Genomic DNA, 16,890 nt, shown 5'->3' with positions numbered 1-16,890 from the left:
TATGTTCAAATTCAGCAACACCAACAACAGCGAATTGTGTTGCAGATATGGAGTTATTGCATACAAACATGGAAGTTTAAAACCCCGTTTATTTGTATTACCGGGTTTCGTTTTCAGTTTACCTTGATGCACTGTGTCTATCAAATATAAGCGAACCGGTGAACAAGGAAGTTTTTCTCAGGTTTCTGTTTTGAACGAGATTGTTAAAAACATATCAAGATATGCAGCGACAGGTTCGTATACAGAATGATCAGTCTAGCTCACCGTCGTGTAACTACTTCCGTGTCTACAAAGGAAATATGGGCTGAAATAGATGAGGACGCCATAACCATACCGCGACCAGGTGTGTGATGACGCGCGTCCCAGATTAATCATTAGAGATACAAATATATTTTAGATCTGATAGTGACATTTGGGATACTGCTCTTCCTCCCTCTAAAACAACTGATGGACGTCTGCAAACACTCGTGTGTTCTAAAAGCTGAACTGGAATTTACGTAATGAGTCATTATTCAACGATCGTCTACAGTGTGCAATCAGGGATGTGGTCGTTTTGGGTTGTGTTTAGCTACATGCATGGTAAGTCACGCGCACCAGGACCTAACCTTATGATGAAGATGCACTTTGTAAATTGCAAGTGAAAATGTGGCATTTCCAAGGATTTTGTTTACGCACCACTCACTAGACTCCATGATGTAACCGTAGTATTGGTGCTAGAAACTAACGTGCGTTTGACCATACATAAACATATCTTATTATATGCAGTGAACAAAACCAGCCGTATTAAACATGGATCTGCTGGAGCGAGAGACACTTGTACGTACTTATATGTGTAGACTGCACGACATCTTCGATAGTCTCGCCCAGTTATGTCCCGTGAACGACGATTTAGCCACTATTCTGTCAAACGGCGCTCTTCTTTTCGACGAGTTGCAGACACAAATACACGAGTTGTTCTTACTGTTCAAACTCGTTCAAAAACCAAGCTTACCGGCTTTGCTTGATCCTCGTCAGCTTTCTGACTGGGCGTTAAAAGGGGAAGGACATTTTGGTAAAGTCTATGAATGCCGTCTTCAAGGAGTACGCGTTGCTGTGAAAATATTAAAGGAACGTGCCCGGTCATCTTTCCTGGAATGTCATCTGCTTCGAAAACTTTATCACGACAACGTAGTAGCGTTCCGGGGGATGGGATTGGTGTCTCACCACCACCTTTCTCAGTGCCTCGTTGGTCAGGCGAATATAGATACAGAAACATACTCTGGACAACCTGTGTCTACTGGTCCTACTACATACGGCCACATTATGTCACAGTCAGGTATGGACAGTGGCGTGTGTATGGCTAGTCCAGCAGTCTCCACATCACCAGAACATTCAACTCATTGTGACAGTGACGTAGATATTGAGACAGGAATGCCTCCAGGAGAGTATTCCCGAACACTTGATACCAGACTTGTCGTGCCAGACAGTTGGAAGTGTGACGCTAGAGGATATGTCGATGAATCTTCGGTACAAAAGTCAGAGGCATTGTCTCCAGCGGTTACTGAGATGCAAACGGTAAGAAATGCATTAACTGATGTTCAAAACAAAGATCCTGATAATTTACAACAAGACATCAAAGGTTATGTTAGCTCATGTGAGCCCGTTGCCCAACAGATACAATCAGGACAGTTTGGAGCCGTCAAAACAACTCCGTTATGTCCAGGGTATATACTTCCGTGCAGCGTCTCCAAAACACAAACGCGCGAAAAACGTGTAGATAAAAAACGGAGATCTCTACTTCATCAGGTGATCACAAACCATGAGACTTCTATGTTTGTAGTGATGGAATACGTAGATTTGAACCTGTTGGGATACTTGCGCATGCTCACGAGTCCCCTGAGTTATGCTTGTGCGTGGGACATTTCCAGTCAAGTCTTCAACGCTATTGCATACCTTCATTCTAATGACGTTGTACATCGTGACCTTAAACCTGATAATATCTTAGTGGAAGTTGGGCCGGCAAGGTTGAGGGTCAAGGTCGCCGATTTTGGACTTGCTTGGGGCTGTGGCGTAGAAAAGCTTGTAACTTCGTCTCTTTTTAACTATGGTCTGCAGGAAGGACCTCGACGTGGATACGTGCATGTGCGATGGGGAGCCCCGGAATTCGTGTTTAAGAGCGATTTTGGCAATGCCGTCAGTCTCCAGGATTACAAACGTGGCGATATTTACTCGTTTGGGTTGGTCACCTGTTTTGCAATGTCTGGGAAGAAGGCAATGGCTCAACTTTCAACTCGGCAACTCATGTCTGCAGTACAGCGGGACCGGGGGATAAAGACAGCCGATGTCAAGTGTGACAAGGGCAAGGCTACTGACGACAACCAGTCGAAACTCTACAATACTGAGCAACTCATCGGTGATTTTGTACCCCTACCCGAGGACTTAGATGGTCCCCTTCTTGATGTCATCGAATCGTGTTTGAAGAACTGTCCTTCCCAGCGGCCAACAACAGAAGAACTTCATTCAAAATATTTCTCGCTGAAGAAAAACCCTTACGACAATGACCCCACTAATGCTGAGTTCTTCTCTTTCGGATTTCTGAAAAACACTCAAATTTATGTTGCTGATTCTTTCTTCTCGGGGCCAAACGGGTTTTATGACACAAAAGTTCGCCATTCAGGGTATAATCACGCACAGTTGATGTGTGAAATAGAAACTGTTGATGTACAACAGATGGATGTGCCTGATACGTTAGGTTTTGAACAGATAGACTTGTACACACGCACGGCTGAAAAATACCGGCTGTTGGCAGCTAGGAAGGAGATAGACAACAATGTATTAAGTGCCTTGAAGAAGCTCACATACTCAAGGTGTGGTACTAATGAAGATCAGGCTATAGAACTTCACTTCCAGGAGTCGCTCTACTGCCACCACAGGACAATGCGAGATATGTGGATATCCCTCTCTGATACAGACAAAGATAAAACCGTTCCGTGCAAGAGTATTGTCAGTCCATTGTATAGTAATTCATTTGGTCTCCATGTCGCTGTTCTGACAAACGAGGGACCTGATAGTTCTCAGAAATTTGTCTTCGCCCGAAGGTCAAGGAGATTGGGCATGGCCAGTCCAGGTGCAATCACGTGCGGTGTAGTGGAGAGCGTATCTGCCCTGGACAAGTGTCTACAAAACGGCCAATATTACGTCGATCTGGTAAATACGGCAGCCAGGGGTTTGATGGAAGAGATAGGTGTGGAGCTAACCGGAAGAGAGTTGGACGCCATTTGTCTGTCGACAGTGTATCTTAAGTTTGACTTCTATGAGTGGGGCTTGTGTGGTTTTGTCGACTTGAAGGATGAGAGGATAGTCGAGAAACACCGCCTAAGTGCGGAAAGCATCAAGGCCCGCTTCACAAGTGGACCAAAAGACAAGTTTGAGCATCAGACACTGACCTTCGTTGACTTCCAGCTTGACGACATGGTCAAGTTTGTGTCACAGAATCACGAGAACTTCGCCAGTTCGGCCAAGCTAGTAGTAGTCAAAGTTCTCGAAGCTTTCTTTGGAACGGAGCAGGTTGATAGAGCGTTCCACAGTGGCATTAAAAAGAGCGATGCCTAGCCGTGTTTTAAAATGTTGAAGCTCTTCACGGGGTTGTCTACCGAAATATATCTCCTATAAATGACTTCCGGTATGCAGTTGTTCCGTCTAAAAAAATAAACGCATATGTTCAGCAAACGTACATGTAAGTCTAAAAGGTGTCACTGAAACTGATGCCCTTGTCAAAAGCGCTACTCCACACTCCACACCACCCAACCTTCCATCCCATAGGAGTGATGCGAGGGTCTCTTGAAAGTTTATTGAAGATAAATTATTGCACCTTTGAGAGTTAAAGATAAACACCTTTAATTATAATGTGTTTAGTTTAGCATCTGTTCAATATTTATGTAAGCAATGATTGGTATCTTGATTGGTTAACACCTTTTGTAACTTTAATTGGTTAATATCCTTAACTATAGACAAAGGTGGTTTGAATGCTCTCAATGTTTGACACTCATCCGTGATGCAGTTCCACTCATACTGATAGATACTTGACAGGTGGTTACCTTTTCGAAGACCTAGAATTGATAAAAATCAGACAATGCAAACCTTGTTTGAGGTTATGAATTGAAATTTGGTTATAGATCTGTGAACTCAGCTGTCTGTGTTTTGCAGATCATTTAGTAAACTTATCATCTCAAGCAATTCTTGCGCGTTTTGACATCTTCTTCTCGTCAATCTAATTAAAATTATATCTCATGTACTTAATATGTCAATTGTATTGCATTTACAGCTATAACATATCAGTGGCGGATCAATATGCAATTTGCAATACAAACATAATACAACATCAAATAAGTGTATTGTACAATTAACGGTCAAATAAATACGAGATGTATTGTACATTCAGTAAACTTGCTTTCCTCCGCTCAAGTGACTTATTAACGTAGAAATTAATTCATAAAAAATCTGTTGATCATAAGATAACGACATTATTTTTTCAGCATATACATTAAGATAGCTCTTAATGTATCTAATTAATCTATACGATGAAAGGGACTTCATCTTTCTATACTTTACACGTTTTACACAAACGTAACGGACGAGGTATGTTTTAGTTCTGCCATACTGAATCTTGAAGTTATGATAACTTCTAAGATTTGCAAGCAATTTCCGACATTCGAAGTTGAGAACAGACATTACTTTCCTCCGCATATGCTTGCTCAATTCAACTGTACAGATTTTGTTTTCTTTTATCTTTATATTATATTCTCAAATCTTTTGATTTTGAGAGAGAAATAATGTTCACATTTCTTATTAATTTGCGTTTCAATGTAGGTATAATTAGCATTTATCATTAGCATTATAACGATCAAATTTAAAATCACTTTTATAAGTTTAAACATATTTTATTGTACAAATATACAAATGGATCGGACAACAAGTTATTGCAACTTAATAGAGTCCTCTCCTCAATACTTATTGTAAAAATAGTGTATATGTTTTGGGGGAAAGGAAAAAAGATAGGTTGGGGAAGGAAATGTGGGGTGGGAGGGGTGGGGGGGGGGGGGATGAAGGGGAGAGGGTTACCTAGAAAAGAAAACGGGTAAACTGAAAAATCGATCCGCATGTGAATAAATTATAAATTATACAGATTTCATGACATTCATCCTGGTAGATTAATTTCAAAATGAACAGAATCAATGTAACAAATAGATCAGGCAAAATAATGAAATACAATTTCATAAACTCATATAACAACTTCCACATAAATAAAAATAGAAAAGTAATTATAACTATCAAAACCTATTGCTGGATTTGATGTAATGATGCACATGTCTAAATATACTTATGTTGTTTTCTACCGAACGTTGACTATTTCCAAACAAAAGTAGTTCTAAATTAAAATTAGCATGCAAGGCATTCAAATTTTGGAGCAGGGTGTGTCTTTCGTTGTTAAAAAGTAAGCACTCACAAAAAAAGTGAAAGGCATTTTCACAGGGATGGCCACAATAACAATCTGGACTATCAACCAGATTTACTCTAAAAAGATCATATTTAAGTGGACTACACTGATGTCTAAGTTTAGTATGCAAAATGTTCAATTTACGTTCACCGAAACCTAAGTATATTGGTGGAGTAGATTGTACATTTGAAGTTAACGAGTTTTTAAAAGAATGTAATGAGGTCAATGATCGTACTGAAAGGTCCAATGAATTCCAGCCGCGAAGAGTTGAAGGTATAACAGATGAATTTGCTAGAGAAAGCCTGAAAGGACGAATTCTATAATCATCATTGTTTCTGAGGGATAACGGTTATTTTCTGCAACGGAAGATGGTAATAGAGAATTTAAATAGTCTGGAGTTAATTTGTTGTGCATGTAATACAAAAGTTGGAGTTTTCTGCGTTTTCTTCTATTCGAAAGAGTTTCTAGACCAGTTTCAAAAAGTAAGTCTTCAATTCGGGCATATGAAGGAAGACCAGTTATAATACGAGACGCTTCTCTTTGGGATTTCTCTAACATTTCTGTTTCATAAGTTGTACAACCATCCCACAATTCACAAGCATATTCTAAAACTGGTAAAATAAATGATTTATAAATCTTTAAAAGATCAATCACGATTTAATAAGTATTTTAGTCTACGTAAGACGTTGACATTTTTCATAACTTAAGTATATATTGCACAAATATGATCCCCCCATTATGCACTTGTATTAAAAATTACACCTAAATGTTTATGATGATCAGTAAAATATAAAAATTCGAAGTTAAATTCTAATTGTAAATCTTCATCAATTTCAATCAAGTTTGAAACAAAAATTACCTCAGTTTTTTCTGGTTTGAATGTTACTAACCAAGTTTGGGACCATGCATTAAGAGACTCGAGATTCATAACCGTTTGGATTTCTAGACATGAAGAGGATGATTTAAACAAAGAAGTATCGTCTGCAAAAAGGCGAGAAGTTGATTCAAACACATCAGCAATATCATTTATATAGATAAGACACAACAGAGGTCCAAGAATCGAACCCTTAGGAACACCTGCTTCAATGAAAAGTCGGAGTAAGAAGAATTCAAAAAGACTCTCTGGTGCCTCTAAAATAGGTTATTTTCCAACCAATGATACAATTCCCCTGAAATTCCATAGGATTTTAACTTAATCATCAACCCCTTATGCCAAACCCTATCAAAAGCCTTAGAAATATCGCAGAATACCATACATACATGTTTTTTTTTTCTTTTAGAGCAATACAGATGTTATGATAAATTTCAATGGGCTGATATACAGTAGAATGACCAGGCAAAAAACCAGACTGGTGCTTATAAAAAAAGTGAGTTTTCAATAAAATAATTATGCAAGTATTTGAAAATTACCCTCTCAAGCACTTTTCCAACTGTAGGTAATAAAGAAATTGGCCAATAGTTAGAGGGAGAATGCCTGTCACCTTTTTAAACAGTGGCATAACTTTGGCTGTTTTCCAAGAGATTGGGTAAACACCAGACGATAAAGACTTATTAAAAATCATTTCAAGGGGAACACAAACTGTTTCTGATGTGTTTCTGAGCATATGGTGACTGATTCCCTCCTCACCCGAGGCCTTACCAAGCTTTAATATCTGTAAAATATCTCGTATTTCATTATTATTGACTCTAATGTACCTAAGACTCTTGTTAGTTTTTGACTCGATGAGAGGAACCGCAGTATTTCTGTCATCTACACGAGTTATATTACAAAAATAGTCATTTAATAAATTAGCTTTGTCTTCATCACTAGTAACCACATTGTCAGAAACAGGATCTACTAGAGTAGGTATAGATTGTGTAGTACCAGACGATAGCATTAACCTTTTGATGAGTCTCCATTAAGCTTTTGGATCAGAGGACGAGTACCTTTCAATAATACCATGAACATTTTCATAAAATAGTTTACGGCCATATTTTTTCATGTTATTGACCTTATTCCGTTGAGATTTGAATTTGTTGATGTCCGAAAGATGTTTGGTTGACCTCGCAATTTTATGCAACTTATCTCTAATTTTTATTGTTTTTCTTAATTCAGAGATCATCCAAGGTTTATCATTAGGTCTCATAGTTACATCTTTTGATGGAATACATATATTTGCAAATTTTAGGAACGTATCAGTAAAACGATTACAGGCAGTATCAACTGAATCACAATTTAAAAAAAGTTCATTCCAATTATAATCAGAAATAAGATCATTAAATCTGTCAAAATCTGCCCGCTTATACAGCCAAATTTTTCGCTTAAAAATAGGTTTGACAATACAGGGAATATCAATGCAAGCAATACAACCGTCATGGTCACTCCATGATTTGTCTATAGTTATAACAGAAGAATCAATACAAGAAAGCGAGTCGGTTAAAAGTATAGGATCAAGTAGACTAGATCGAGTCGGTCCAATACGAGTTAGTTCATTGATAACATTTGCCATACTAAAGGAATTAATAATATCAAGAAAAACATGGTTACGAGATGCAGTGAATAAGTCGACGTTAAAATCACCCGTGATTAAAACATTTGGTAAAATATCTAGAGCATGGTTTAAAGACGTACGTAAATTCTCCCAAAAAAGTAAAACAGAATTACCAATACAAAATTAGGTAGAGTGATTTTTAACCAAATAATCAACTCACTTTTATAATGTTGTATATCATTTCTTATATTAACTTTGGTAACATAGACATTTCCATAGGGTTGTTTATTGACGAATAAAGTCTCTTCTAGAAAGCATTTGTGTCATTTTGTTATATTCTGAATAGATAAGCCAATGTTTGTTTATTTATATATCAATTTCTTCACAACCACCGTAGGTTTCCTCGCTCCTAACTCATTGGATAAATAGGCCCGGAGTTGGGCAACATTTTGGTAAACCACTAGTGGCGGTAAACAATAATGCATTGTCTATGTGTATGTAAAGATGTGCATGCATTACTTCAGATATTTGATTCTCTACTTGATATGCTTCTAAATGTAAACTTTATTTATTTAACAACAATTATGAAACAAAATTTTACAACTTCTATTAATCACTCTTGTTGTCTTAGTTAATGTGGGAGCAAACCGGAGTACCCAGAGAAAATCCATGATGCCTGGCAGGTGACCCCCATACATTTTCACTTCCGATCGGGGAATCGAACCCCGTCCGCCGTTCCTTGTTCAAAAACATATACATTTTTCTAGTTGTTTTTAATATGATCTTTAATAGGAAAAAAGATGGACGCAGGCAAATATCTGCCTCTATATCATATCAATGATACACTACATGTAAGTTTTTACATGTATGTTTTAATTGAATGTTACATATTCGTCATTAACAAATTAATAAAACATACGTAAAAACTTATAAATTTGCAAAGTGATCATATTTCATATCTATTTCCCAGTGTTCTGAATGGACCTCGAATTCTATAATTGTAGTGGAGTCTATAATTGTAGTGGAGTCTATAATTGTAGTGGAGTCTATAATTCTCCAAACTGTTCCATAGTCTTACTGTACTGAAGTTGAAACTGAATTTTCCGAGATCTAAATTACAATGGTTTCTTGATAAGTTATCGTGTACAAAGAGTCCATTAATTGCTGACTCTCTCGTCAAATATATTGTTTATTATCTTAAACACATGAAGAATTTCTCCGAGTCGCATCCTTCGGTATTTTAAAGTTGGTAGTTTGAGTGTTTTTGGCCGTTAACCATGGCAACAATGTTGTGGCTCTTCTTTGTACCGATTCTAGAAGTTCAATTTCCTTTATTTTGTGTGGATTCCAAACACACGCCACGTATTCAATGTGTGGTTTACCTTACCATAAAATAAAACAGAAACAAGCAATCAAAGACTGGGACATTTATTGACATCAGGATGCTTATCCAAAGATCTATCAAAAACATTACACATACCAAAACAACCCCCTCCCCCTCGAACTTGAATGTACATATGTATGACAATATAGACTCCAAACTCCCAACACTGGGGGAATAAAGGTGTTGTTTAACGTGGTAAGGTAGTGGGATAAATGTGTTGTTTAACGTGGTAAGGTAGTGGGATAAAGGTGTTGTTTAAAGTGGTATGGTAGTGGGATAAAGGTGTTGTTTAACGTGGTATGGTAGTGGGATAAAGGTGTTGTTTAACGTGGTAAGGTAGTGGGATAAATGTGGTGTCTAATCTAATTCCGTGGTTTAACGCGATAAGGTAGTGGGATAAAGGTGTTGTTTAACGTGGTAAGCTAGTGGGATAAAGGTGTTGTTTAACGTGGTATGGTAGTGGGATAAAGGTGTTGTTTAACGCGGTAAGCTAGTGGGATAAAGGTGTTGTTTAACGCGGTAAGGTAGTGGGATAAAGATGTTGTTTAACGCGGTAAGGTAGTGGGATAAAGGTGGTGTCTAATCTAATTCCGTGGTTTAACGTGGTAAGGTAGTGGGATAAAGGTGTTGTTTAACGCGGTAAGGTAGTGTGATAAAGGTGTTGTTTAACGCGAATTCCAACCGTGAGCTTCGCGAGGACAACATACGGCTACTGGCCAGAGGTGGAGGGGTTCATCTTCGCGAAAGGACCACAGTGCGCGCTTCGATCGCGATCCACCTAGAGGGAATCACGACTTGTCGTATTAGGGTTGTTTGGAGGGACTTTCCATTATCTTATGGAATATATGCAGATCGATCACGGACAAATTAGATACAGAAGAGTTTGTAAATATTATTACCAAATATGATGTTGTATGTTTGTATGAAACAGAATGAGAAAGAGGATGAAGTAGAATTGGAAGGTTATGACAGCTGTGTGTTTCCTATAATGCATGGTAAAGGCGGTGGAATCGTATTTTTTATTAAATCAACTATCTGCGATTATTGTAGGGTAATAGATAACATTAATGACAACATTGTATTGTTAAAAATATCCAATAACATTAGAAATAATGTCAGTGAAATATATGCATTTGCTTGTTATTTCCCACCTGTAAATAGTGTTTTTAATCACAAATGTGAAATTGATATTTTTGCCAGACTTGAGGAAATGGTGTGTGAATATAAAGGATTAGGTAAAGTGATTGTACTAGGAGATTTCAATAGTAGAACGGGTATTTACGACGATTATATAAGTAATGATATTGTTAATCAAGGGCCTGCGCATATTATTTCAAATATTGTAAATTATGTTAATGATTCTGTACCATCCAAACGTTCCAATTCTGACCTGCATATTAACCAATTTGGAAGACATCTTCTTTCACTGTGTAAATCTACTTCCTTGAGAATTGTAAATGGACGACATAAAGATGATCCTAATGGTAGTATAACTTTTTTGAATAGTAGGGGATCTAGTCTAATAGATTATGTATTGACTGTTGATGATTTCTTAAAGAATATTACTCACTTTGAGAGTGGAATTTATAATTTTTTTCAGACCATTCTCCAATTTGTATTACTGTGGATTCATTTGAACAAAACGTAGTTGTACCTGATTATAATGATAAAGATAATATATACACATGATAAATGGAATGGGGATCATGCAGAGAGAGCTTTGCATTTACTAGAGGAAAACCGTAGAGTTATTTAATGCTTGTAATAATATTGAGGATAATCAAAAATGTATAGATGAGTGTGTGAATAAGTTTACTAATATATTAAATGAATTGTTAATGTCTTTAAATGTTACTAAATGCACATCTAGAAAGGTTTAAAAAAGTTCGAGTGGAGAATAAACCATGGTTTAACGAAGTTTGTAAAAACAGATATATTGAATACAAAAACGCATTATTTACTTTTGATTCACTTAAGTCAGAGGAAAATAAGAACATTTTTATATCTAAAAAGTGTAACTATAAAAAACTGGAAACTAGATTAAAGCGCGAATATATAGATCAACAAGGTAATATGATGGATTACTTGCGAAAAAGTAACCCTAAGGCTTTCTATAGTAGATGCAAGAAAAGAAATAATAACGATAAGGGGGATCTTAGTGAACAAGATTTTTTTAAGTATTTTAGCGAATTGTCTTCAACGGAACCTGTTGAGAATGAAATGGTTAATGAGTTTTTAAATAATTATGATGTTAATGTACCAAATACTATGTTTCAAAAATTAGATGATCAGATATCTGATAGTGAAGTGCTCAAAGCTATCAATAAATTGAGCAACTCGAAGGCGTGTGGTCCAGATCTACTAATTAATGAGTATTTTATTAAGGGTAAAGGGGTACTTATGCCATGTCTTGTGGTACTGTTTAACAATGTTTTTAAATCTGGTTTTTATCCTACATCATGGTCGGTAGGTAATATAATTCCTATTTTTAAGAAAGGAGACAAGAACGATACCAATAATTACAGAGGAATTACTTTAGTAAGTTGTTTAGGGATTTTTTTTACATCAATTCTTAATGAGCGTCTTGCTAATTTCGATAGTGACTATTGTAAATTAAGTGATGCTCAGTTTGGTTTTAAGAAGAATTTATCAACTATTGACGCTATATTTGTATTACACACATTAATAAGTAAAACCCTGAAAAATAGAAATAGACTGTATTGCTGTTTTATTGATTACAAAAAAGCTTTTGACTTCGTTAATAGACAGAATCTGTGGTACAAACTTATCAAAGAAGGTATAGAAGGAAAGATGTTGAATATTATACGTTCTTTGTACAGAGATGTAAAATGTTGTGTAAAGTATAACAAAAACATGTCAGATTTTTTTCAATGTAAAAATGGATTATTTCAAGGGGAAATTATGTCTCCTCTATTGTTCTCTTTGTATGTCAATGATTGCGAAATGATTTTTTTAACAGAAGGGTGTCCTTCTATAGAGCTACAAACTATTAATATATTTTTAATGATGTATGCAGACGATATGGTGTTATTGGCCGAAACCTCTGAGGGATTGCAGAAAATGTTAGATACTTTATTACTTTATACAAATAAATGGAATCTTACGGTTAATACTTGTAAAACCAAGGTGATGGTTTTCCGTAACGGAGGTAAATTAAGAGATAAAGATAAGTGGTACTTTGATGGAGGTGTTTTAGATATTGTAGATGAATTTAATTACCTGGGTATATTAATGAATTTTAATGGTAAATTCAAAAAAACTCAACAAAAAATCGCTGAACAAGGAAGAAAAGCATTGTTTTCAGTATCAAACGTGTCTAAGAAAAAATATTTTAACGTTGAAACTCAGCTTCATGTTTTCGATACATATGTCTGTAGTATTTTTAATTATGGAGCGGAAGTTTGGGGCTTTCATAAAGCACCAGATATAGAGAAAATACATTTAAGTTATTGTAAAAGATTATTAGGGGTTAAGAAATCTACTGCAAATTTTATGGTTTACCAAGAATTAGGAAGATTGCCTTTGGAAATTATTAGGAAATTTAGAATTTTTAAATACTGGTTAAAATTAAAACAAACTGACAATTGTGTTTTACATGCATGTTATCAAGAAATGTTAGAAAATGGTAGTGAATGGATGAATGGAGTAAGAAACGAACTATTTAGAATGGGAGTAGGGTACATATGGCAATATGGAGATACCTATACATCCGATTATATTATGAATATTATTAAAAGCAGAATGTGTGATATATTTACGCAAGAATGTAAAGAAAAAATAGATTCATCTTCTAAGTGTTCACTGTACAAGTTTATTGGCGAAAATTTCTGTTTACAACCATATTTAACAAAACCCATAGGAAATACAAATCTGAAAGAAATTACAAAAATTAGACTGTCATCTCACAAATTAAATATTGAAATTGGTAGGTATAACAATGTAGATAGGATTGAAAGAACATGTGCATACTGCAACAGTGGGGATATCGAAGATGAATTTCATTTTATATTAAAATGTGAATGTTTTTTAGATTTAAGAAAGCGTTTTATTAAGAAATATTACTATGAAAGACCTAGCATGTATACATTTATCCAACTTATGGAAACAGGGAACAAAAAACAGTTAACAAATTTAGCCAAATATATTAAACTGAGTAATAAGAAAAGGAAGACTATGTACCTATATAAAGAGGGATGTCTCTCTACACTATACCAATGGGTATGTGAGTGTGTATTTGTGTGTGGGGTGTATTTGTGGGGGTGTATATGGGTGTGAGTGATTGTATTGTTTATCCTTGTATATATGTTTATTTTGAACTGATGAGTCGTAAGGTTCAAGGTAATAAAAAACTGAACTGAACGTGGTAAGGTAGTGGGATAAAGATGTTGTTTAACGTGGTAAGGTAGTGGAATAAAGGTGGTGTCTAATCTAATTCCGTGGTTTAACGTGGTAAGCTAGTGGGATAAAGGTGTCGTTTAACGTGGTAAGGTAGTGGGATAAAGGTGTTGTTTAACGTGGTAAGGTAGTGGGGAAAAGTTGTAATGCATCCAAGTGTTGTTTGATATTTGAATCGACATATCGCAAAAAGCAACCACTTGTCCAGGAACCCAGAAGTCTAATGGATTCTGCGGGGACCCAGAAATCTAATGGATTCTGCGGGGACCCAGAAGTCTAATGGACTCTGCGGGGACCCAGAAGTCTAATGGATTCTGCGGGGCCCCAGAAGTCTAATGGAGTCTGCGGGGACCCAGAAGTCTAATGGAGTCTGCGGGGACCCAGAAGTCTAATGGAGTCTGCAGGTACCACAACATTCCCAAGTCGCAGCTCCCCGACGAAAAGAGGGCCCTCCATAAACCTTGGGATCTAATCCCAGGCAGTTAAACACCGTATAAGATAAATATGTGATTTAGGGATCTAGTCCCTCCCCAGGTAAAGAGATTCTGTGGGGACCGAGAAGTCTAATGGATTCTGCGGGGACCCAGAAGACTAATGGATTCTGCGGGGACCCAGAAGTCTAATGGAGTCTGCAGGGACCACAACATTCCCAAGGCGCAGCTCCCCGACGAAAAGAGTGCCCTCCATAAAACTTGGGATCTAATCCCAGGCAGTTAAACACTGTATAAGTAGATAGGATTGAAAGAACATGTGCATACTGTAACAGTGGGGATATTGAAGATGAATTTCGTTTTATATTAAAATGTTAATGTTTTTTAGATTTAAGAAAGCGTTTTATTAAGAAATATTACTATGAAAGACCTAGCATGTATACATTTATCCAGTGGGATAAAGGTGTTGTTTAACGTGGTAAGGTAGTGGAATAAAGGTGGTGTCTAATCTAATTCCGTGGGTTAACGTGGTAAGCTAGTGGGATAAAGGTGTCGTTTAGCGTGGTAAGGTAGTGGGATAAAGGTGTTGTTTAACGTGGTAAGGTAGTGGAATAAAGGTGGTGTCTAATCTAATTCCGTGGGTTAACGTGGTAAGCTAGTGGGATAAAGGTGTCGTTTAGCGTGGTAAGGTAGTGGGATAAAGGTGTTGTTTAACGTGGTAAGGTAGTGGGGAAAAGTTGTAATGCATCCAAGTGTTGTTTGATGTTTGAATCGACATATCGCAAAAAGCAACCACTTGTCCAGGAACCCAGAAGTCTAATGGATTCTGCGGGGACCCAGAAATCTAATGGATTCTGCAGGGACCCAGAAGTCTAATGGATTCTGCGGGGCCCCAGAAGTCTAATGGAGTCTGCGGGGACCCAGAAGTCTAATGGAGTCTGCAGGGACGACAACATTCCCAAGTCGCAGCTCCCCGACGAAAAGAGTGCCCTCCATAAACCTTGGGATCTAATCCCAGGCAGTTAAACACCGTATAAGATAAATATGTGATTTAGGGATCTAGTCCCTCCCCAGGTAAAGAGATTCTGTGGGGACCGAGAAGTCTAATGGATTCTGCGGGGACCCAGAAGACTAATGGATTCTGCGGGGACCCAGAAGTCTAATGGAGTCTGCGGGGACCAGAAGTCTAATGGATTCTGCGGGGACCCAGAAGGCTAATGGATTCTGCGGGGACCCAGAAGTCTAATGGACTCTGCGGGGACCCAGAAGTCTAATGGATTCTGCAGGAACCCAGAAGTCTAATGGATTATGCAGGGACCCAGAAGTCTAATGGAGTCTGCGGGGACCAGAAGTCTAATGGATTCTGCGGGGACCCAGAAATCTAATGGATTCTGCGGGGACCCAGAAGTCTAAGGGATTCTGCGGGGACCCAGAAGTCTAATGGATTCTGAGTGTTGTTTGATATTTGAATCGACATATCGCATAAAGCAACCACTTGTCCAGGAACCCAGAAGTCTAATGGATTCTGCGGGGACCCAGAAATCTAATGGATTCTGCGGGGACCCAGAAGTCTAAGGGATTCTGCGGGGACCCAGAAGTCTAATGGATTCTTCGGGGACCCAGAAGTCTAATGGATTCTGCGGGGCCCCAGAAGTCTAATGGAGTCTGCGGGGACCCAGAAGTCTAATGGAGGCTGCAGGGACCACAACATTCCCAAGTCGCAGCTCCCCGACGAAAAGAGTGCCCTCCATAAAACTTGGGATCTAATCCCAGGCAGTTAAACACTGTATAAGTAGATAGGATTGAAAGAACATGTGCATACTGTAACAGTGGGGATATTGAAGATGAATTTCGTTTTATATTAAAATGTTAATGTTTTTTAGATTTAAGAAAGCGTTTTATTAAGAAATATTACTATGAAAGACCTAGCATGTATACATTTATCCAGTGGGATAAAGGTGTTGTTTAACGTGGTAAGGTAGTGGGGAAAAGTTGTAATGCATCCAAGTGTTGTTTGATATTTGAATCGACATAACGCAAAAAGCAACCACTTATCCAGGAACCCAGAAGTCTAATGGATTCTGCGGGGACCCAGAAATCTAATGGATTCTGCGGGGACCCAGAAGTCTAAGGGATTCTGCGGGGACCCAGAAGTCTAATGGATTCTGAGTGTTGTTTGATATTTGAATCGACATATCGCAAAAAGCAACCACTTGTCCAGGAACCCAGAAGTCTAATGGATTCTGCGGGGACCCAGAAGTCTTATGGATTCTGCGGGGACCAAGAAGTCTAATGGAGTCTGCGGGGACCCAGAAGTCTAATGGAGTCTGCAGGTACCACAACATTCCCAAGTCGCAGCTCCCCGACGAAAAGAGTGCCCTCCATAAACCTTGGGATCTAATCCCAGGCAGTTAAACACTGTATAAGATAAATATGTGATTTAGGGATCTAGTCCCTCCCCAGGTAAAGAGATTCTGTGGGGACCGAGAAGTCTAATGGATTCTGCGGGGACCCAGAAGGCTAATGGATTCTGCGGGGGCCCAGAAGTCTAATGGAGTCTGCGGGGACCCAGAAGTCTAATGGAGTCTGCAGGGACCACAACATTCCCAAGTCGCAGCTCCCCGACGAAAAGAGTGCCCTCCATAAACCTTGGGATCTAATCCCAGGCAGTTAAACACCGTATAAGATAAATATGTGATTTAGGGATCTAGT

At 37.9% G+C, this 16,890-nt stretch overlaps 1 protein-coding gene across 1 annotated transcript; it reads left to right on the top strand.

Annotated features, from left to right (window-relative positions):
- The first annotated feature begins 261 nt into the window (after window positions 1-261).
- LOC110444368 lies at window positions 262-4,081 on the top strand. Its single transcript, XM_021488754.1, has one exon. It carries the CDS (start codon window positions 790-792, stop codon window positions 3,589-3,591), a length of 2,802 nt encoding a protein of 933 aa, XP_021344429.1. The 5' UTR covers window positions 262-789; the 3' UTR covers window positions 3,592-4,081.
- Window positions 4,082-16,890: the final 12,809 nt, after the last annotated feature.

The sequence above is a fragment of the Mizuhopecten yessoensis genome, unplaced genomic scaffold (assembly GCF_002113885.1).
Source record: "Mizuhopecten yessoensis strain PY_sf001 unplaced genomic scaffold, ASM211388v2 scaffold2041, whole genome shotgun sequence".
Lineage (NCBI taxonomy): Eukaryota > Metazoa > Mollusca > Bivalvia > Pectinida > Pectinidae > Mizuhopecten > Mizuhopecten yessoensis.
Note: the sequence above shows the minus strand (reverse complement) of the source record. Positions and strands in the feature narration are given on the sequence as shown.